This window comes from Mobula hypostoma, chromosome 5 (genome assembly GCF_963921235.1).
Source record: "Mobula hypostoma chromosome 5, sMobHyp1.1, whole genome shotgun sequence".
Lineage (NCBI taxonomy): Eukaryota > Metazoa > Chordata > Chondrichthyes > Myliobatiformes > Myliobatidae > Mobula > Mobula hypostoma.
Window position 1 is genome coordinate 26,362,401 of NC_086101.1, and position 23,864 is coordinate 26,386,264.

Sequence of the window (23,864 nt, forward strand, 5' to 3'; positions counted from 1 at the left end):
TGTGACCTGACCCGGTTCATTACCTAGTACTAGATCTAGTATGGCATTCCCTCTGGTCGTCCTGTCCACATACTGTGACAGGAATCCATCCTGGACACACTTAACAAACTCTGCCCCATCTAAACCCTTGGAACTAATCAGGTGCCAATCAATATTAGGGAAGTTAAAGTCACCCATGATAACAACCCTGTTATTTTTGCACCTTTCCAAAATCTGCCTCCCAATCTGCTCCTCTGTATCTCTGCTGCTACCAGGGGGCCTATAGAATATCCCAAATAGAGTAACTGCTCTCTTCCTGACTTCCACCCATACTGACTCAAAAGAGGATCCTGCTACATTACCCACCCTTTCTGTAGCTGCAATAGTATCCTTGATCAATAATGCCACCGCTCCTCCCCTTTTTCCGCCTTCTCTATTCCTTTTAAAGCACTGAAATCCAGGAATATTGAGAATCCATTCCTGCCCTGGTGCCAGCCAAGTCTCTGTTATGGCCACTATATCATAATTCCATGTATGTATCCAAGCTCTCAGTTCATCACCTTTGTTCCTGATGCTTCTTTCATTGAGGTACACACACTTCAGCACTTCTACCTTACTGTCTTTACACCGTTTATTCTGCTTCTCTTTCCTCAAAGCCTCTCTATATGTTAGATCTGGCTTTACTCCACGTACTTCTTTCACTGCTTTATCGCTCTGGGTCCCATCCCCCTTGCAAATTAGTTTAAACCCTCCCGAAATATGCTAGCAAACCCACCTGCAAGGATATTGCTCCCCCTCGAGTTCAGGTGCAACCCATCCAATCTGTACACCCCAGTGTCCCACCACCCCAACCTCCAGGTCGTGGACCGATACCGATCCGTGAAGAATGCAGCAGTAGCTGGGACGTACCCAGCACATCTTTAAGTAAAAAGCCGAAATAAACAAGCTAATTAATGCTGGGTGGCACCTCATTAATTAGCTTGTTTATTTTGGCTTTTTTCTTAAAGATGTGCTAGGTGCGTTCCGGCTACCACTGTGCCACCGCATGCTGCACCCCTGCATTCTCTGCGGATCAGTATCGGTCAGCAGCCTGGAGGTCGGGGACCACTACACCACCCCAACCTCCGACAACTCAGCTTAACACACCATCATCAGTGTGCTCGGCGCTGTCTTCCCGATTCCGGTAAGTGACACTACACTGTACATACATTATTTCTACTTTATATAGGTTGTGTATTTGTATGTGTTATTTGGTATGATTTGGCAGCTTCATTGCTTAAAGGTTACTGGAGAGAGTGTTTCTGCCGAGAGTGCTTGCGTGAGATTTTCGCTCCGGTGGACAGTGCGGTAATGATTGTAGAAAGGTATTTCCACTTTATGTAGGCTGTGTATTTATCATATCATTCCTGTTTTTACTATATGTTACTGTTATTTTAGATTTTATGTGTTATTTGCCATGATTCGGTAGGTTATTTTTTGGGTCTGCGAATGCTCATAATTTTTTCCCATATAAATAAATGGTAATTGCTTCTTCACTTTACGACATTCCGGCTTATGAACCATTTCATAGGAATACTCTACCTTCAGATGGCAGGGGAAACCTGTACACACACTTTAGCCCTTCTCACTTACTACCTTTACATCCTTTATTCTGCTTCTCTTTCCTCAAAGCCTCTTTATATGTTAGATCTGGCTTTACTCCATGCACTATACTTGCAGTTCTCGCATGACCTTTGTCCTCCTCCACCTCACTATCTGCTCTAACACTCTGGTTCCCCTCCCCCTGCAAATCTAGTTTAAACCCCCCAGAGCAGTAACATAGAAACTTAGAAAATAGGTGCAGGAGTAGGCCATTCTGCCCTTCGAGCCTGCACCGCCATTCAGTATGATCATGGCTGATCATCCAACTCAGAACCCTGTACCAGCCTTCCCTCCATACCCCCTGATCCCTTTAGCCACAAGGGCCATATCTAACTCCCTCTTAAATATAGCCAATGAACTGGCTTCAACTGTTTCCTGTGGCAGAGAATTCCACAGATTCACCACTCTCTGTGTGAAGAAGTTTTTCCTAATCTCAGTCCTAAAAGGCTTCCCCTTTATCCTCAAACTGTGACCCCTCATTCTGGACTTCCGCAACATCGGGAACAATCTTCCTACATCTAGCCTGTCCAATCCCTTTAGGATTTTATACGTTTCAATCAGATCCCCCCTCAATCTTCTAAATTCCAACGAGTATAAGCCTAGTTCATCCAGGCTTTCATCATATGAAAGTCCTGCCATCCCAGGAATCAATCTGGTGAACCTTCTTTGTACTCCCTCTATGGCAAGGATGTCTTTCCTCAGATTAGGGGACCAAAATTGCACACAATACTCCAGGTGTGGTCTCACCAAGGCCTTGTACAACTGCAGTAGTACCTCCCTGCTCCTGTACTCGAATCCTCTCGCTATAAATCCCAGCATACCATTCGCCTTTTTCACCGCCTGCTGTACCTGCATGCCCACTTTCAATGACTGGTGTATAATGACACCCAGGTCTCGTTGCACCTCTCCTTTTCCTAATCAGCCACCATTCAGATAATAATCTGTTTTCCTGTTTTTGCCACCAAAGTGGATAACTTCACATTTATCCACATTAAATTGCATCTGCTATGAATTTTCCCACTCACCTAACCGATCCAAGACACCCTGCATCCTCTTAGCATCCTCCTCACAGCTAACACTGCCACCCAGCTTCGTGGCATCCGCAAACTTGGAGATGCTGCATTTAATTCCCTCATCCAAGTCATTAATATATATTGTAAACAACTGGGGTCCCAGCACTGAGCCTTGCGGTACCCCACTAGTCACTGCCTGCCATTCTGAAAAGGTCCCGTTTATTCCCACGCTTTGCTTCCTGTCCGCCAACCAATTCTCTATCCACATCAATACCTTACCCCCAATACCGTGTGCTTTAAGTTTGCACACTAATCTCCTGTGTGGGACCTTGTCAAAAGCCTTTTGAAAATCCAAATATACCACATCCACTGGTTCTTCCCTATCCACTCTACTAGTTACATCCTCAAAAAATTTTATGAGATTCATCAGACATGATTTTCCTTTCACAAATCCATGCTGACTTTGTCCGATGATTTCACTGCTTTCCAAATGTGCTGTTATCACATCTTTGATAACTGACTCTAGCAGTTTCCCCACCACCGATGTTAGGCTAACCAGTCTATAATTCCCTGGTTTCTCTCTCCCTCCTTTTTTAAAAAGTGGGGTTACATTAGCCACCCTCCAATCCTCAGGAACTAGTCCAGAATCTAAAGAGTTTTGAAAAATTATCACTAATGCATCCACTATTTCTTGGGCTACTTCCTTAAGCACTCTGGGATGCAGACCATCTGGCCCTGGGGATTTATCTGCCTTCAATCCCTTCAATTTACCTAACACCACTTCCCTACTAACATGTATTTCCCTCAGTTCCTCCATCTCACTGGACCCTCTGTCCCCCTTGCAAATCTTCCCGCAAGGATGTCAGTCCCCCTCCAGTTCAGGTGCAACCCGTCCCATCGGAACAGAACCCACTTTCCCTGGAACAAGGCCCAATTGTCCAGAAACATGAAGCCCTCCCTCCTGCACCCACTCCTTAGGCACGTATTTAGCTGCATTATCTTCCTATTTCTAGCCTCACTAGCACGTGGTATGGGTAGCATTCCTGAGATTGCAACCCTGGAGGTCTTGTCCTTCAACTTTGCACCTAACTTCCTCAACTCTCTTTGCAGGACCTCCTCCTTCTTCCTATCCACAACACTAGTCCCTAAATGGACCATGACATTTGGCTGCTCACCCTCCCTCTTCAGAATACTGAGAACTCGTCAGAGCTATCATGGACCCTGGCACCAGGAAGGCAACAGACCATCCGGGATTTTCGATCTCTCCCACAGAACCTCTTATTTGTCCTAACTACCAAATCCCCTATCACTACTGCTCTCCTCTTTTCCCTCCTTCCCTCCTGAGCTGAGGGTCCAATCTCGGTGCCAGAGATGCGACCACTACAACTTGTCCCTGGTAGGTCATCCCCATCGAAACGGTATACTTATTATTGATGGGAGCAGCCACAGGGGTGCTCTGCTCATTCTGTCTATTCCTCTTCCCTCTCCTGACAATCACTCAGCTACCTGTCTCCTGACTTTTAGGGGTGACTATCTCCCTGAAACTCCTGTCTATTTCTGCCTCTGCCTCCTGTATGATCCAAAGTTCATCCAGCTCCAGCTCCAGTTCTCTAACTCGGTTTGTCAGGAGCTGCAGCTGGATGCACCGTTTACAGGTGTAGTCATCAGGGGCGATTGTGCTGTCCCCAACTTCCCACATTCTGCAAACGGAGCACTCAACTGCCCTCACTGCTGCCTCCATTATCTACTTCTAAGTTAATTACTGACAATGCCTGCTCTTCTCAAGAAACATCCATTTTTGTGCACCATGCCTCGATCAAAACAACTTTCCGAGGACCTTAGCAGTAGAACTGCATAGATGCATCAAGCTGGAAAAGGCTATAAAAGCATTTCTAAAGACGTGAGTGTTCATCATTCCACAGTACGTTAACGTTAAGGATGCATACAGCTCCTCTCCCCTCCCCCCACTCCCTCCGGGAAGGTCAGATCACAACCTGGTGCATCTAAAACCCTGCTACATGCCTCTGGTGAAGAGTAAACCTGCAACCTCGAAGACAGTGAGAAAGTGGTCGGTGGAGGCTTATGAGGCGCTCCAGGGTTGTTTTGAGGTGACAGACTGGCAGGCACTCTGTGAGCCACATGGACAGGATATTGATGGGCTCACAGAGTGCATCACTGATTACATCAACTTCTGTGTGGACTGCAATGTTCCGACAAGAACTGTCCTTAGTTATTCAAATAACAAGCCATGGGTGACAAAGGACATTAAGGACATCCTGAATGCTAAAAAGAGGCCGTTTAGAGATAGAAATAGGGAGGAGCTGAGGGCAATACAGAGGGACCTGAAAGCCAGGATCAGGGAGGCTAAAGACAGGTACAGGAGAAAGCTTGAGTGGAAACTCCAGCAGAACAATGTGAGAGAGGTCTGGAGTGGGATGAGGACCATCACTGGGTTCCGGCAAACTAGCAACAGAGGAGCTGAAGGCAGTGTGGACAGGGCCAATGAACTTAACCTGTTCTTTAACAGATTTGACATTGTGGCCCCTGCCCATCCCCCACATGAGTCATCTGTTGTCGGCCCCCAACCAACACATATTCCACTCTCCCCTCCTACCCCTCCTCACAGTCCCCCACCCTGCTCTCACGACTATAGCCATTCCCTACACGAAACCACCATGGTGGGCTTCACAGCTGAACAGGTAAGACGACAGCTGAAACGTCTCAACCCAGGCAAGGCTGCAGGACCAGATGGTGTCAGTACCAGGGTGTTCAAAGCCTGTGCCCCTCAGCTATGTGGAGTACTTCGCCATATGTTCAACCTGAGCCTGAGGCTCCGGAGGGTTCCTGTACTGTGGAAGATGTCCTGCCTCATCCCTGTGCCAAAGACACTGCTCCCCAGAGGCCTCAATGACTACAGACCGGTGGCATTGACTTCCCACATCATGAAGACCCTGGAGAGACTTGTTCTGGAGCTGCTCCGGCCTATGGTCAGGCCACACTTAGATCCCCACCAGCCTACCAGCCCCGACTAGGAGTTGAGGATGCCATCATCTACCTGCTGAACTGTGTCTACCCCACCTGGACAAGCCAGCGAGCATTGTGAGGGTCATGTTTTTTGACTTCTCCAGTGCGTTCAACACCATCCGCCCTGCTCTGCTAGGGGAGAAGCTGACAGCGATGCAGTTGGATGCTTCCCTGGTATCAGGGATTCTTGATTACCTGACTGGCAGACCACAATACATGTGCTTGCAACACTGTGTGTCCGACAGAGTGATCAGCAGCACTGGGGCTCCACAGGGGACTGTCTTGTCTCCCTTTCTCTTCACCATTTACACCTCGGACTTCAACTACTGCACAGAGTCTTGTCATCTTCAGAAGTTTTCGGGCAACTCTGCCATAGTTGGATGCATCAGCAAGGGAGATGAGGCTGAGTACAGGGCTACGGTAGGAAACTTTGTCACATGATGTGAGCAGAATTATCTGCAGCTTAATGTGAAAAAGACTAAGGAGCTGGTGGTAGACCTGAGGAGAGCTAAGGTACCGGAGACCCCTGTTTCCATCCAGGGGGTCAGTGTGGACTTGGTGGAGGATTACAAATACCTGGGGATACGAATTGACAATAAACTGGACTGGTCAAAGAACACTGAGGCTGTCTACAAGAAGGGTCAGAGCCGTCTCTATTTCCTGAGGAGACTGAGGTCCTTTAACATCTGCCGGACGATGCTGAGGATGTTCTACGAGTCTGTGGTGGCCAGTGCGATCATGTTTGCTGTTGTGTGCTGGGGCAGCAGGCTGAGGGTAGCAGACACCAACAGAATCAACAAACTCATTCGTAAGGCCAGTGATGTTGTGGGGATGGAACTGGACTCTCTCACGGTGGTGTCTGAAAAGAGGATGCTGTCTAAGTTGCATGCCATCTTGGTCAATGTCTCCCATCCACTACATAATGTATTGGGTGGGCACAGGAGTACATTCAGCCAGAGACTCATTCCACCGAGATGCAGCAGAGAGCATCATAGGAAGTCATTCCTGTCTGTGGCCATCAAACTTTACAACTCCTCCCTTGGAGGGTCAGACACCCTGAGCCAATAGGCTGGTCCTGGACTTATTTCATAATTTACTGGCATAATTTACATATTACTATTTAACTATTTATGGTTCTATTACTATTTATTATTTATGGTGCAACTATAACGAAAACCAATTTCCCCCAGGATGAATAAAGTATGACTATGACTATGAGTAAGAGAAATTGTCTACAAATGGAGGAAAATTAATACTATCGCTACTTTCCCTAGGAGAGAGTATCCAGCAAAGATCACACCAAGAGCACAGTGTGCAATGCTGAAGGAGGTGGAAAAGAACCAAAGGGTAACAGATAACACCTGCAGAAAACACTATAACTTGCTAGTCTCTGTTCATGTGTCCAATACAAGAAAAACACTGAACAAGAATGGTATTCATGGAAGGACACCACGGAGGAAACCACTGCTCTCCAAAAAACATTGCTGCATTTCTCAAGTTTGCAAAAGACCACTTGGATGTTCTACAATGCTTCTGGGACAATGTTGTGAGGGCAGATGAGACAAAAACTGGAACTTTTTGGCAGAAATGCACATTGCTATGTTTGGAGGAAAAAGGGCACTGAACACCAATACCAAATCCTCATCCCAACTGTGAAGCATGGTGGAAGGAGCATCATGGATTGGAGCTGCTTTGCTGCCTCTGGATCTGGACAGCGTGCAATCATTGAGGGAACAATGAATTCAAAACTGTATCAAGACAGTTTACAGGTGAATGTCAGGGTAGCAGTCCATCACCTGAAACTTAATAGATGTTGGATAATGCAAGAAGACAATCATCCAAAGGACAAGAGTAAATCAACAACAGAATTGCTTCAAAAGATTTGTGTTTTGAAATGGCCGAGTCAAAGTCCTGACCTTAATCCTATAGCAGTGTTGTGAAAGGAGCTGGAGGAAGCAGTTCATTAGATTAGATTCAACTTTATTGTCATTGTGCCGAGTACAGATACAAAGCCAATGAAATGCATTTAGCATCTGACCAGAAATGCAAAGAATAGGGTTATTTACAAAATAACTGTGAATAAAAAAGTGCTACAGCACACAAATGTAAAAGTACTGAGACAGTACAATACGGATGCAATACTGCTTAGCGCTGTGATGAGAGCCTCAGGGAAGAAGCTCTTCCTGTGCCTGCTGGTGCGGGAGCTGAGGCTCCTATAGCACCAACTGGATAGAAGGAGAGTAAAAAGTCCATGCTTAGGTTGAGATTTATCCATGATAATGCTTTTCACCCTGCCCAGGCAGTGTTTATGACAAATTTCTCAATGGTGGGCAATTGGGTGCTGGTAATCCGCTGGGCAGTTTTCACCGCACGCTGGAGTGCAAGGAAGCCAGCAACATCCCAGAGTTGAAACAGTTTTGTAAGGAGGAAAGAAAGAAAATTCCTCCAAGCCGATGTGCAGGACTGATCAACAGTTAGCAGAAGCATTTGGTTGAGGTTATTGATGTACATGAGCTCTTGAAAGCAAAGGTTCACATACTTTTTCCAACAAATACATGTAATATTGGATCATTTTCCCTCAATAAATGAACAAGTATAATTTTTTTTGTGTTATTTAATTAATTGGGTTATCTATCTAGTTTTTTGGACTTGCAAGAAGATCTGATCACATTTTAGGTCAACAATTCTGAATTCATCAGGAAGTGAAGATTCTTATGGTATTTAATATGATTTGATACTTACGATCTTTACAGCGATATGCTGCAAAAAACACAGACATTATAATAACACAGCTGACCAATAATGCAATCGGTATGCTCCATGTCAAGATGGTGGTGTGACAACTTTGATCTGAAAATATGTGAGAAGGAAACACTGAGTAAGTTGAATGTCTCCCATTTAGCACCTTCACCATGGTAAAACAACCCAAAGAATTTTTAATAAGCATTAGCACACAAACTTGATACCATACTACAGAAAGAAACTTTATGATATACATAGATAGGAAGACCCAAGGGCTGGACACATCATATTTGCACAATATGTACACTCTACCATCTGGAGTTTGTGCCAAATTGAGAAGGCTCAATCAAAAAGTAGTCAAGTAATGGACATAACCAATGGTCTGTAACCAATGCCCCAGTGAATTTCACCATGCCTGGCTATATCTTTGCACAAGATGACTCACCAGGAAAGCACAGCATGGTATAGAAGCAAATGCCAGGGACTACTATTGATTATCCTCTTTACTGATTCTGAACTCCATAAATTTCCGAAGCAAAGTCAAGTGCATTCAAAGAGGCCTCCCGTTTGCCACCAACTACCCTCCCTCAGCAAAATTAATTAGAACTCTCCAAATTGAACACCACTTGGAAGTGGCATTGAGTAGAGCAAGGAGGCAGAATCTACTCTAGTAGGGGTCTTCAATGTCCAATTGTATAACATCAGGATTGACCTCACTGAAGGAGATCTTAAGCAGACAGCTTGTACAGGGTTGTGGCAGGAGAAAAGGGAACCAAGCTGATGAAAAGCCTCTTCAGCCTCATCCACATAAATTAAGTTAGTAAATTGGTTTGCTATTTTCAAATTTACCGAGGTAGAGTGAAAAAATAATTTTACATAGAACATAGAATAGTACAGGACAGTATAAGCCCTTCGGCCCACAATGTTGTGCCGACCCTCAGACCCTGCCTCCCATATAACCCCCCACCTTAAATTCTTCCATATATCTGTCTAGTAATCTTTTAAACTTCACTAGTGTATCTGCCTCCACCACTGACTCAAGCAGTGCATTCCACGCACCAACCACTCTCTGAGTAAAAAACCTTCCTCTAATATCCCCCTTGAACTTCCCACCCCTTACCTTAAAGCCATGTCCTCTTGTATTGAGCAGTGGTGCCCTGGGGAAGAGGCGCTGGCTATCCACTCTATCTATTCCTCTTAATATCTTGTACATCACTATCAAGTCTCCTCTCATCCTCCTTCTCTCCAAAGAGTAAACCCCTAGCTCCCTTAATCTCTAATCATAATGCATATCCTCTAAACCAGTCAGCATCCTGGTAAATCTCCTCTGTACCCTTTCCAATGCTTCCACATCCTTCCTATAGTGAGGCGACCAGAACTGGACACAGTACTCCAAGTGTGGCCTAACCAGAGTTTTACAGAGCTGCATCATTACATTGCGACTCTTAAACTCTATCCCTCGACTTATTTTGTCTGCCATCCATACTGATCAGAGTATCAGTGAATTGAAAAGAAGTGAAAATAAGAACAGAATGAAGAATATAGTGACCCAGTTACAGAGAAAGCACAAAGCATGAAGACAGGGTACAAGACCAGGACAAGGTCAAAAGTGAGGTCAAAAGTCCATCTTTTCATACTACAGGACCATTCGGTAGTATTATAACAGAGGGATACCAACTGCCCTCAAGGAACTGACCATGTTTTCAAGGTATAATATCTCCTACCCGATGGAAAGGTGGGGCGGCGGGCAGGGGGGTGGGGTGGAATAAGAAGGGATGTCTGAGATCAGGGAGGTCTTTGATTACGTTAACAACAGGAATTCTGCAGATGCTGGAAATTCAAGCAACAGATATAAAGGTTGCTGGTGAACGCAGCAGGCCAGGCAGCATCTCTAGGAAGAGGTGCGGTCGACGTTTCAGGCCAGCAACTTTTATGTGTGTTCTTTGATTACATTGGCTGCTTTATCAAGGGAGCAAGAAGTTTAGATAGTCTATGAAGTGAAGGCTGATTTTTGTGATATACGGAGCTGTTTCCAGTTCTCCCTGCAGTTTGTTATGGTCATGGACAAAGCAGTTTCCACACCAGGCTGTGATGCATCTTGATAGGATGTTTATATGGTGCATCTATAAAAATTGTGGAAGTGCCACATTTCTTTCCCCTCCTAAGGAAGCAGAGGCATGGTGCCTTCTTGGCTACGGCATCTACATGGTTAGAGCAAGACAGACTAATAGTGAGTTTACTCCTAAGAACATGAAGCGCTCAATCCTCTCGACATCAGCACTTTTGATGTAAACAGGAGCGTGTGCACCCCCTGAAGTCAACAACCAGCTCGATTGTTTAGCCAACATTGAAGTAAGGCCTGTATGTCCACAGAAAATAACATGTACTGATTGCAGATTAATCTGGGTTTAACAGTGGTGATGTGAGTGGCCACTTCATACAGTACTTGTGACTTTAAAACATGCTGAGTACACAGAAATGCCGATGTTTGCAATGTTAGACTCACTGTTTTGCTGAATCTCTTCCTTTAGGACAGTGATTGAAATGGGGATTATAATGAAACCACTCAAGGCAATGAAAGGTTGAGATCCTGTCAAATGTAAATGATATAATTAGTTTTACTGTTAAAACAAGAAATTTTGTACAATATTGAACTGTTGTTTACCTTTAAAGGAGCAGCCAAATTTCAGAATGTCAGTTGGTGTAATTATGGCCAAAAACAGGGCAGAGACAGTGCATAATGCAACAACAGATATAAAGACAGCACCTGGAGGGAAGATTCAACAATACCGGTTAGTAATTCATAATACATTTAAATTTCTTTCAAATTCATATTTTGGGGGTCTGGGTAGACCTTGGGAGCACAGCCGGTGAAAATTCAAAGGATTCAAAAGATTCAAAGTTCAAAGGATATATGCAGTATCCAACTTTGAGATTCGTCTTTTCCACAGACAGCCACAAAACAAAGAAAACCATGGTACCCATTCAAAGAAAAACATAAACCTCACCCCCCAAATGCAGAAAACAAATCACACAAATGGTAACAAGTACATCATACACCCCCCTCACGCGCAAAGGGGAACAACAAGGAATGATCAAAAGCACAGAAATATAAAACGCAAAATCAAAAGAGTCCATATTCAGTTCAGCTTAGTATTCATTACCTGCAGGCTGCAAAGTTGCACAAAATAGTAACAGATAAAGCAGCTACCAGGAAATACATTCCAATCTATAAACCGCAGACTCAGAACTTCGGTACCATCCTCTGTCAGCATCGAGGGAAAGTGAGGTCATTCAAGTGCAGGGAATTTTCCATTGGGAGCAGTGAGCGGGGGGGGGGTGGAGGGGGAGACCGTCACATGCGAACAACTTCCTACGGCAACAGTGAGCAAGAGGCTGGTATCAGGTGCTGAACACTCGCTCAGATTCCTCACTCACCTCGCTGTTTCAATCCTCTTCAATGCACTCATCAGTGAGACTGGTGAAAAATGTTGTTGATCTTGGGCTCGTGCCCATTTCTAAGCTTCCTGGACACAAGGCCTCCCATTCCATTGTTGCAGGCAGCAAAGCACCAGAAAATGCCCCCATAGTGACACAAGACTCAGCAACAATGAAAATTAGTGACATTTGCAAATCAGAATTGTTATGACTTGGCAAGGGACCAACTGGTGATTGTGATTTCATACACCTGCTGTCCTTTCCTCGGCAATTTGAGTTGTGGAATTGTAGGTAAACTATCAATGTGAATACAGTGTGGGACAACCAAAAGAATTTTCAATGGTAGGTTGAAGCATTAAGAATAACATTTGGACCTATACATTTGTTTTGATCTTCTTGACAAGGATAGTTTTACCCTGATCTAGATACCCTTATTTTTGTCTGAGCCTAAGCCTTCTTACATGAGCAGATGAACTGCATAAATTCTCCACAAGGATTTGGAGATGAACCCAGTAATTATTATTCCATTGCATTTTTCACTTTCCTACTAATCATTCTACTCCTTACTAAATAGTTCTTTCTCCTTGAATGAAAATTGCAAAATAAGCTTTCAAATTTTGGATATTTCATTTCAATACACAGTTTCCACTGCATCAATTATGAATCTGTTCTTGATTAGCCAGGGCATCAAAGGGTCTGGGGAAGAGGCAGGGGAGTTGGGATGACTGGAAGAATTGGATCAGCCATGATTGAATGGCGGAGCAGACTCGATGGGGCGAATGGCCTACTTCTGTTCCTCCATCTTATGGTCTTATGGTCCAATTTGATGTACTGAAGATTATGTTATTTTTTCACTAACTGGAATTGATTCCCCTGAGGAGTGACCTTATACAGGTAATAAAGTCATGAGAACACTCTCCTTTTCCAGGTTAAGGAAATCTTGGTTGATGGTTTCAGAGATTCAAAGAGCATGTGAGGTGCCAGTTTTTCCACTGAGAGGGTGCTGGACATATGCAATAAGCTGCCAGAGGAAGTGGCAGAGATGGAGACAGTAACAAAGTAACAATTCACAAAGGACATTTGGAGAGGGTCACTGAGCTTGAGAGGGATATGGACCAAACACATCTTTGTGCTCATACCTTTAATCACAATCCAGGAGATGAGGGCAACGAAGGCACCAACAACAGACAAAATGTTGCAATTAATGAGGCTCTGAAACACTACAGAGAAATGAACAATAACATTAGAATGGCTTAACTCCACTTCAACCTACTTGACAGCTATTTATAAATATGAATAAAATGTACACAACCATCATCTCAGGTGATATTGAAGGGACCTGGGTGGGTAAGATTGACAGTGACAGTGATGGCTCATAGATTGTTATGAAATACAAAGCTAACACTCACTTTTACTTGCCCAAATTCACCTTTTTTGTCTCTTATGCTTCACTTTCAATAAAACATTAGGTGCACCTGGATTATTCGTTGATTAAAACCATTAGTTTCTCTGCACCTTCCTTCCTTTCCTTTTTCTTGTTGAACCAACCTCACCAAACATCTTCCACTGCCTAGTATGAAAACTTCCCTAAACACATGCTGATAATATCCAACTCCCAATCACAACACCATTTCAGGGCTCTATTGGTTCATAATCCTAACAGCGCCCCTTCTCAAATACAGCTCCTACCATTTACAAATCAGACATCACCATTCTGTATCAAAACTCATTCATAAATATTAGCAGACCATCCCCAAGCTCCACTACCTCTCTAAAGACATGTGACATGAGTAAACAGTTCACGTTTTAAGCCAAGACCCTTCATCAGAACTGGTTGACTGTTTACTATTTTCCATAGATGCTGCCTGGCCTGCTGAGTTCCTCCACCATTTTCTGTGTGTTGCTTGGATTTCCAGCATCTGCAGAATTTCTGTTATAGGTGTCAGGTGAAACCAATAGAGGGAGAGAGGTGAAGTAAAGAGCTGGGAAGTTGACTGGTGAAAGAGATAAAGGACTGGAGAAGGGGAAGCTTCACAATTAAGTGCTGCTAAAGCGAAAAGACCAATTTTAAAGATTCATAAAGATAATGGAGATATAGTAGTAATTATGATATTAATAATATCTTTCAGGATTTTTATTCCAATCTATATAAATCTCTGTTTCCAGCAGATCCCTCTAAAATGAAATCTTTTTTATATAAGATTAAATTTCCTCACATTACTGCTGAAGATCAACAGACCCTTGATGCTCCAATTGTCGAGCATGAAATTCAGAAAGCTATATGGTCAATGCAATCAGGTAAAGCTCCTGGACTCGATGGTTATTCGGTAGAATTTTATTTAAAAAATTGAAAAATTACTTTCTCCATACCTTTTGGAATTATTTCATGAATCGTTTGAGAAAGGTAATTTACCCTCCTCTTTTTATGAAGCTTCTGTTTTTTTAATCCTTAAGGAAGATAAAGATCCTAATGAATGCTCATCTTATAGACCTATTTCGCTATTAAATGTGGATGCTAAAATTCTTTCCAAGATAATCGCTAACCATTTGGTAAACATTTTATCTAAATTTATCTCTATGGATCAAACAGGCTTTATTAGAGGCCGTTACTCTTTTTCTAATGTTCAGAGATTGATGAATATTATATATTCACCATTATCCAAAACACCCCAATGTGTTATTTCTCGGGATGCAGAAAAGGCATTTGATAGAATTGAATGGACTTACTTGTTTTATGTATTAGAGATATTTGGCTTGGTAATAACTTTAATAAGTGGATTCAAATGATCTATAAGAACCCTATCGCTTCTATCATTACTAATAATCTTAGGTCTCCCATTTTTTTTTACTTTCACGTGGCACTCGACAAGGGTGTCCATTAAGTCCTTTATTATTTAATCTCGCATTGGAGCCTTTGGCTATAACAATTCGTGAAGCTAAAAATATTCATGGTATTTCTATAAATGGGACTATACATAAGATTTCTCTTTATGCAGATGATCTTTTGGTTTATATCTCGAATCCTGAAGAATCTATCCCTAATCTTTTGGAATTATTAAATGATTTTGGGAAATTTTCAGAATACGAACTTAATTTAAATAAATGTGAATTGTTCCCTTTAAATGCTCCTGTTTTTATACATAAGGATATTCCATTTAGAATTGTGAATTCTTTTAAATATTTGGGTATTATCATTACAAAAAAAATAAAGAACTTTATAAAGCTAATGTAGTTCCTTTATTGGACTCAATGAAATAATTATTTTCTAGGTGGAATCCTCTTACACTTTCTTTAATAGGTCGTAGTCATGCCGTGAAAATGATGATTTTACCTAGATTTTTATATTTTTCAAAATATACCTATCTTTCTAACCAAAAATTTTTTTGATCAAATTGATTCTACTATTTCATCCTTCATTTGGAATAATAAAAAACCAAGAGTTAATAAGGTTCATTTACAAAAATCTAAAATAGAAGGTGGACTCACACTACCTAATTTAAGATTGTATTATTGGGCTGTTAATATTGGACAATTATATTTTTGGTTATATTGGCTCGATAAGAACCAAAAACCAGCTTGGATTGATTTAGAATTTAAAGCTATTAATCAATATTATTTAACTTCACTATTAAGAGCTCCATTGCCTTTACAACTTGCTAAAATTTCCAATTTAAATTTCTACCGTTATTAAACAGTCCTTACAGATTTGATTTCAGTTTCACAACTCTTTTAATTTCAAACAATTTAAATTGTCTAGTCCTGTATTTCGATATTTGCTATTTAAACCTTCAATTACTGATCCCATCTTTCTTTTATGGAGAAATAAGGGGATTTGTTCTTTTGCAGATTTATCTAGTGATGGTCGATTGATGTCTTCTGAAGAGTTAATTACAGTAGTAAATATTCTCTCTCTCACACAGTTCTTGCAATATTTACAGGTTAGACAATTTTTACAAAAATATGTTTCTATGTTTCCATATATGCAAGAATCTGATTTTTTGGGAATTATTTTGAATATGAATCCCTTAGTCAGAGGCTCCATTGGTAGAATTTATAATTTATTTGTACTACAAAAAGATAACCTCTCACTAAAGATTAAACAAAGATTAGGAGAGAGAACTTAATATGACTTTTGTTAATGAAGACTGGTCGCCAGTTCTGAAAATGGTTAATTCTTCTTTGATATGTGCCAATCATTGTTTAATTCAGTTTAAAATTGTTCACCGTTATTACTGAACAAAGGAGAGGCTATCCAAAATATTCCCTAATATAGATAATTATTGTGATAGGTGCAAAAATGAAGCAGCTACTTTGTCACATATGTTCTGGTCATGTCCCTCGTTGAAATCGTTTTGGAAATCTTTATTTTCTACAATTTATAAAGCCTTGAAAATTAGTTTACAACATAATACATTGACTGTCCTATTTGGAATAGTTCCGCATCATATTCAGGGTATTTCATTTTCAAACCAACATGTAATTGCATTTGTTACATTGTTGGCAAGAAGAGCTATTTTACTGAAGTGGAAAGATACCTCTGCTCCTACATTAACTCAATGGTTTTCCCAAGTAATGTTATGTCTTAGTTTAGAAAAAATTAGAAGTACAACTTTTGATCCCCGATTTGATTTTGAGAGAAGGTGGGGCTCTGTTGCTAAATATTATCATTTAATTTGAATCAATTTACATGGTTTCCTTCCAATTTTATGTTATATAAATGCGATTTGGCGGTTGTTGTTTTGTTTTTCTTCTTTTATATATATATATATAAAATTGTAAGATGTATTGATCCAGGAGTTGGTTCCTAATGGTTTTTTTTTTCTTTTTGTTTTGTTTTATAGTTCATGGTTTTTGTTTAGTTAGCTGGGGTTCTCTTTTTTCCTTCTTTTTCTTTTATAATTTTTTTTTTCATTAGCATATATAAGTTTTTTCCTTCAGCTTTATTAATTACACATATACTAATTTGTTGAATTTCTGTATTTTACAGCTGAAGAAGATTATATATTAATAAAAAGATTTAAAATGAAATGAAATGAGAGATAAAGGGCTGGAGAAAAGGAAATCTGACAAGAGAGGACAGAAGGACACGGAAGAACGTGAAGGGAGAGCAGCACCGAGGGGAGGTGATGGGCAGGTAAGGAGATAATCTAAGAGGGAAATGGGGGAAATGGGAATGGGTGATGCTCAAGGTTGGGGGGGGGGGGCATTACCGGAAGTTTGAGAAATTGATGTTCATGCCATCAGGTTGGAGGCTACCCAGAAGGAATATAATGTGTTGCTCCTCCAACCTGAGTGTAGCCTCACCATGACAATAGGGGAGGCCATGGACTGACATGTCAGAATGGGAACAGGTTGTAGAATTAAAATGGGTGGCCTCAGGGAGACCCCGTTTTTTCTAGCCGATGGAGCAGACTCCCAATCTACGTCGTGTCTCACCAATATACAGGAAGCTATACTGGGAGCACTGGACACAGTAAATGACCCCCAACAGACTCACAGGTGAAGTGTTGCCTCACATGGAAGGACTGTTTGGTGCCCTTAATGGTAGTGAGGGAGGAGGTGTAGGGGGCAGGTGTAGCACTTGTTTCGATTGCAAGGATAAGTGCCAGGAGGGAAATCGTTGGGGAGGAATGAATGGACAAGGGAGTCGAATAGGGAACAATCCCTGCGGATAGCAGAAAGTAGGTGGAAGGGAAAGATGTGCTTGGAGGTGAGATCCTACTGGAAATGGCAGAAGTTATGGAGAGTTATGTGCTGGACACAGAAACTAGTGGGGTGGTAGGTAAGGAGAAGAAAACCCTATCCCTGGAGGGGTGGCAGGAGATGGGGTGAGGGCAGACATGTGGGAAATGGAAGAGATGTGGGTAAGAGCAGCATTGATGGTGGAGGAAAGGAAGCCTATTTCTTTGAAGGAGGAGGATGTCTCCATAATTCTGGAATGAACTGTATATATACATGTATATTCTGCATTGTTGTATTTTTACTGCTATTCCATATGGGTTTGTTGACGTATGTGCAGGAACTGAGCATCGTGTCGTGGGGGCGGGGTGGGAGGAGAGGTGGTGGGTGTCAGGACTCTTATTACGTGATTGTTATTTTGTCTGTGCTTACTGTGTGTGACTATAGTTAATGTGTCTTTGCACCTTGACTCCTACTAACACTGCCTCATTTGGCTGTATTCATTAGTATTCATATATAGTTAAATGACAATTAAACTTGAATTGAGTTGAAGTAAACTGAGTTGAATTGAATTAAAAGCCTCATCCTGAGAGCAGATGCAGTGAGGATGGAGGAATTGAGAGAAAGGGAATGGCATTTGTACAACTAACAGGGTGGGAAGTATATTCCAGATAGCTGTGAGAATTCACCCCTCCCCACTGATCTCCCTGCTGGCACTTACCTGGCAAGCTGAACCAGTGCTATACTTACTCCTATACCTCCTCCCTCACTACGATTCAGAGTTCCCAACACTTTCAGGTGAGGTGACACTTCATCTGTGAGTCTGTTGGGGTCATCGACTGTATCCAGTTCTCCCGGTGTTGCCTCCTGTAAATTGGTGAGACCCAACGTAGATTGGGAGCCCACTTCACCGAGCACCTATGCTCCATCCGCCAGAAAAAGCGGGATCTCCCAGTGGCTAATCATTTTAATTCTACTTCTCATTCTGACATGTCAGTCCATGGTCTTCGCTACTGCCGTGATGAGGCCACGCTCAGGTTGGAGGAGCAACGCCTTAATGTTCCTTCTGGGCAGCCTCCAACCTACTGGCATGAACATCGATTTCTCAAACTTCCAGTAATGCCACCTCCCCCCCTTACCATTCCCATTCCCTCTCTCATGCATCTCCTTACCTGCCCATCACCTCCCCCTGGTGCTCCTCTTCCTTCCCTTTCTTCCATGGCCTTCTGTCCTTTCCTATCAGATTCCCCCTCTCCACCCCTTTATCTCTTTCACCAATCCTAACGCTTTGCTTCACCTCTCCCCCCACTCCGGGTTTCACTTGTCACTTGTGTTCCTTCCTCCACACCCCCCACCTTCTTACTCTGACTTCTCATCTTTTCTCCTCCAGTCCTGATGAAGAGACTCGGCCCAATCATCGACTGTACTCTTTCCCATAGATGCTGCCTGGCCTGCTGAGTTCCTTCAGCATTTCGTGTGTGTTGCTTGGATTTCCAGCATCTGCAGATTTTCTCTTGTTTCTGAGGTAAAATGTATTTGTCTTATTGTATCTCAGTGCAGCTGACAATTAATTGCCCATCCCTAATCGCCCTTGTCTGAGCATCAGTGAATAAGTTATTGATGAAAAGGTATTTAATAGCACTTTTAATGACAGGTTCAATCACTTTGCTGTTGATTCCGAATGGGCTGATTAGGCATCAATTAGTTGGATTGAAGTTGTCCTGATTTTTTGTCTTCTGTCCAACTTTCTACAAGGTTGCGTAGATGTCAGTGTTGCAACTGTATGGAATGGCATGCCGGGAGAAGAATGATACGTTCTTAAAAGTGAGAAAGTGCGAGCCAGAAGATAAAGATTCATCTCAGTCTCATCATGAGATCCCTGACACTCAGAGGCTATTCTCCAATCAATTTGATCCACTTCACATGAGATCAAGGAGGAGATGATTGCACTGGGTACAGAAAAAGCTATGAGACCCATAGCATCTCACCTATAGTATTGATGAGACCCACAACATCTCACCTATAGTATTGATGGTCTGCACTCCAGAAAGGCTACAAACACCATGCTGTACACATATGCATTTCTGCCAATGAAAATGATCCACCATGTTTCACAGATGCCTAGTTTTAAAGCTGCCAAATCTGTTCTACTGCAAGTCAATCCTATTCAGCATGTTTGCAGAGAAACACAACATGATGGAAGGTGCAAAGACTTGCCTTCACAAGGACTGTGTGGCACTCACTTCCACTAACACTATTGTCGGCAGAAGCATCCACTACAGGTGGATTAGGAAGGACAAAGCCAAGTCAGGTTTTCCCTCCTCTACCTCAGACCCATTCTGACAGTGATATCTTTCTGGCTAGCTGGTTGATTTATTGATACCCAGCAAAACTCGGTGATGGATATTAAAGCCTCACAACCTATTCAACATTGGACACATACAGTACCTTGGTTTGATTTCTTCTCCAACCATGACAGAAGCAAGAATCCACTATAAGATACCACAGATGATACCAGTCCTGTGATTGACGCAATAATAATTATAGAGTCTTCACCAGAAATACCTGTCATTGAAATATTCACATAATAGAACAGAGTCAGTTATAAACAACAAAAACTGGTGCTTTGACCCAACTTGTCCATGTCAACCAAAGTATCTTTCTGAGATGGTCCCAGTTACCTGCATTTAGCCCACGTCCTTCTGAACCAGGGATGCCCAACAAATTCTCTTTCTTTCTTTTCCAGTCTTTTTATTAATTTTCAAAATTTAAAACATAATAATATTGATAAACGGAGAATGGGATTATATTATTGATAACTAACAGTTGCAAATATAAAATTGCTAATAGTACAGATATGTTAGACCTCCCCACGTCTGAATATAATTGAACATGGTAAAAGATAAATGGGAAAAAAAAATACACTAAAAAAAACCCAAACTAGAAAGATAATATACTAATTAAGCAAAATTAGACTAAGCTAAACTAAAACGAAATCGGCTAGCATATTACATTGGATACAATCATGAATGTTGTTAACTCCATTTCTTTATCCATATAGTTTCAGTTTTTAAAAAAAGGATTCAAAAAAAGTCAGGCTACATCATATGGAAATGTTGAATAAATGGTCTCCAAGTTTCTTCAAATTTAACCGGGGATCAAAGGTGCCATTTCTAATTTTCTCTAAATTTAAGAAGAAATACTTTGAGAAAACCATTGAAATGTAGTAGGGGGATTGACCTCTTTCCAATTCAATAAAATAGATTTTCTAGCCATTAATGTAAGGAATACAATCAGCCCACAGGCTGAAGAGGATAAGTAACAAGTTCTATTAGTCCATGGTGTAAAAAGATTTGGAACCCCTGCTCATAACCTTTTCTATACACACACCACTCTGAATGTATTTTACATTTTGTAATTGCCTCTACTGCTTTATCTGACAGCTTGATCCATATACCCACCCCCTCAAGTGTGAAACACCTTTCTCTCAGCTCCCCCAAGCCTTTCCCTTCTCACCTTAAACCTATGACCTCTAGTTTTAGACTCCCCTACCAAGGGAAAAAGACTGCGACAATCCATCTTTCCTACGTTCCTCCTGATTGCTTTTAAAATTCTATTAAGATCACCCACCTGATAGCCTCCCTTTTGCCAGTGAAGAGTCCAAGCCTATCTAATCACACAATTTAAAAAAGCATTAGAGAAAATGACCATTAATCCTCCCATATTTCAATACAGGCCATTTGGTATACTCATCTGTCAGGAAATTCAGAATAAATTAGGGTTGATGTTGCTTCAAATCCATAATGGTTGAAGGTTCTTGTCTACTGCGTTATTGCAACTGAGTTATCATGCTTCCAAGAATGCATGGTGAATGTGGTCTATTCAGCGATGCCTGTATTAATTTAGTTGATCATTCAACTCGTCACAGATCTTGATCAATTTATGTGTAGTTATAAACCAAAACCTTGATCTATCTAGTGTATTCTTAGAGAATGTGATGCCTTTTTTATGATTTCTCTGTTGCAATTTATAAGAGGAAGATTTAATCTGCTGAAACAGAAAATCTGATTTGTTAATAATGGTTGAGAAATAAATATTCTGGAGCACAAGAGTGAACTCAATCAGAATCAGGTTTAATATCGCCAGCCCTCATCGTGAAATTTGTTGACTTTGTGATAGCAGTACAATGCAATACATTATAATGGGATAAAACACTGAATTGCAGTATGTACATATATGTGCCTTCAGGCTTCTGTACCTCTTTCCTGATGGAAGCAATGAAAACAAGTAACGGCCTGATTGATAGGGTTACTTAACGATGGATGCTGTCTTTTTGAGGCATCGCTCCTTGAAGATGTCCTGGATACTACAGAGGTTAGTGCACATGGTGGAACTGACTAACTTTACAACTCTCTGCAGCTTATTTTGATCCTCTCTTTCTCACTGAAAGAAGTACCACACCCAAAACAGGGCCATGGCCCAGAAAGCACTTCTGGGATTTTGTGCTTACTTGCAGTACTTGCAGACTGTTATTTCCTACAGGGCAAAACCTAACATCATGCCTTTTGTGGTTGGCTGCCAGTGACTAGTGGTTATCCACAGAGGTCAGTGTTGGGACCACTTCTTTTTACACTGTGCATCAATGATTTAGATGATGGAATAGATGGCTTTGTTGCCAAGTTTCTAGATGATACGAAGACTGGTGGAGGGGCAGGTAGTGTTGAGGAAACAGGTAGGCTGCAGAAGGACTTAGACAGATTAGGAGAATGGGCACGAAACGGGCAAATAAAATACAATGTTGGAAAATGCATGGTCGTGCATTTTGGTAGAAGAAATAAATGTGCAGACTATTTTCTAAATGGCAAGAAAATCTAAAAGTCTGAGATGTAAAGGGACTTGGGAGTCCTTGTGCAGAAACCCTAAAAATTAACTTGCAGCTAGAGTCGGTGGTGAGGAAAGCAAATGCAATGTTAGCATCCCTTTCAAGAGGTCTAGAGTGTAGAAACACGGTGTGATGCTAAGGCTTTATGGAGCACTGATGAGGCCTTGCCTTGGATACATCTTGAACAGTTTTGGGTTCCTCATCTAAGAAAAGATGTGGGAAGAGATGAACTGGCATTAGGGGGAGGGGTTCAGAGGAGTGTCATGCGGTTGATTCTGTGAATGAAAAGATTATCATACGAGGAACGTTTATTGGCTCAGGGTCTGTACTCACTGGAATTTAGAAGGATGAGGCAGGATCCCATTGAAACCTTTCAAATGTTGAAAGGCCGAGACAGAGTAGATGTGGAAAGGATGGTTCCCATGGTGGGGAAGTGTTGGACAAGAGGGCACAACCTCAGGATAGAGGGGCATCCATTTAAAACAGAGATTTGGAGAAATTTCTTTCGCCAGAAGGTGGTGAATTTGTGGAATTTAATACCACATGTAGCTGTGGAGGCCTGGTCGTTGAGTGTACTTAAGGCAGAGTTTGATAGGTTCTTGATTATTCAGGTCATCAAATGTTACGGAGGGAAGGCTGAGGAATGGGGCTGACGAGGGGAAAATAAGATCAGCCATAATTGAATTGGGGAGCAGACTCAATGGAACAAATGGCCTAATTCTGCTCCTATGTCTTATGGTCTTATGAATGTCTCTGATGCTTCACTCCAGATGAGCTAAACACCTTTCATGAACACTTTGAAAGAGAGAATAAAACTAGACATGTGTGAATCCCAACACCACCTGGTGACCCTATAATTTGTCTCAGAGGCCAACATCACAACACCTTTCATGAGGACAAGCCTCTGCAGAATGTCAGGCTCTGACATACCTGGTAGGCCACTGAAAACCTGTGCCAACCAGCTGATGGGAATATTGAAGAACATCGTCAGTCTCTCACTGCTGTTGTTGGAGATTCCCAGCTGCTTCAAAAGGGCGACCATTACACTGGTGCCCAAAAGGAGCTGGGTGAGCTGTCTCTACAACCATTGCCCAGTAGCACTCATATCTACTGTGATGAAGTGCTTTGAGAGGTTGGTCATGATGAGAATCAACTCCTGCCTAAGCAAGGAGCTGTACCACTGCAGTTTACCTATCACCAACATACATCTACAGAGGATGCAATCTCACTGACTCCACTCAGCCATGAATCACCTGGACAAGAGTAATACCTGTGTTAGGCTGCTGTTTATTGATTACAACTCTGCGTTTAACACCATCATGCCCTCAGTACCAATCAACAAGCTCCAAACTTGGGCCTCTGTACCTCTGTTTTCAACCGGATCCTTGACTTCCTCAATGGGGAATGACTGTCAGAATAGTTTGGAAACAATTGTCTAGTCTCTCTACACCCATAAATGTGCTGTG

General features: G+C 42.0%; 1 protein-coding gene across 4 annotated transcripts in view; it reads right to left on the minus strand.

The window, feature by feature from the left end:
• LOC134346701 (hemicentin-1-like) overlaps nucleotides 1-23,864 on the minus strand; it is a 65,561-nt gene that overhangs the window by 16,719 nt on the left and 24,978 nt on the right. For 2 of the 4 annotated variants that reach the window (XR_010017992.1, XM_063048255.1), the window contains exons 4-8: nucleotides 19,965-20,081; nucleotides 12,977-13,057; nucleotides 11,065-11,166; nucleotides 10,906-10,989; nucleotides 8,400-8,507 (exon numbers count right to left, since the gene is read on the minus strand). Coding sequence is in view for 2 of the 4 variants with exons in the window: in XM_063048255.1 (XP_062904325.1) it covers nucleotides 8,400-8,507; nucleotides 10,906-10,989; nucleotides 11,065-11,166; nucleotides 12,977-13,057; nucleotides 19,965-20,081 (492 nt within the window). In the remaining 2 variants the exon portion in view is untranslated. The remainder of the gene's footprint in view (nucleotides 1-8,399; nucleotides 8,508-10,905; nucleotides 10,990-11,064; nucleotides 11,167-12,976; nucleotides 13,058-19,964; nucleotides 20,082-23,864) is intronic. The other 2 variants (XR_010017993.1, XM_063048256.1) reach the window with 1 other exon arrangement.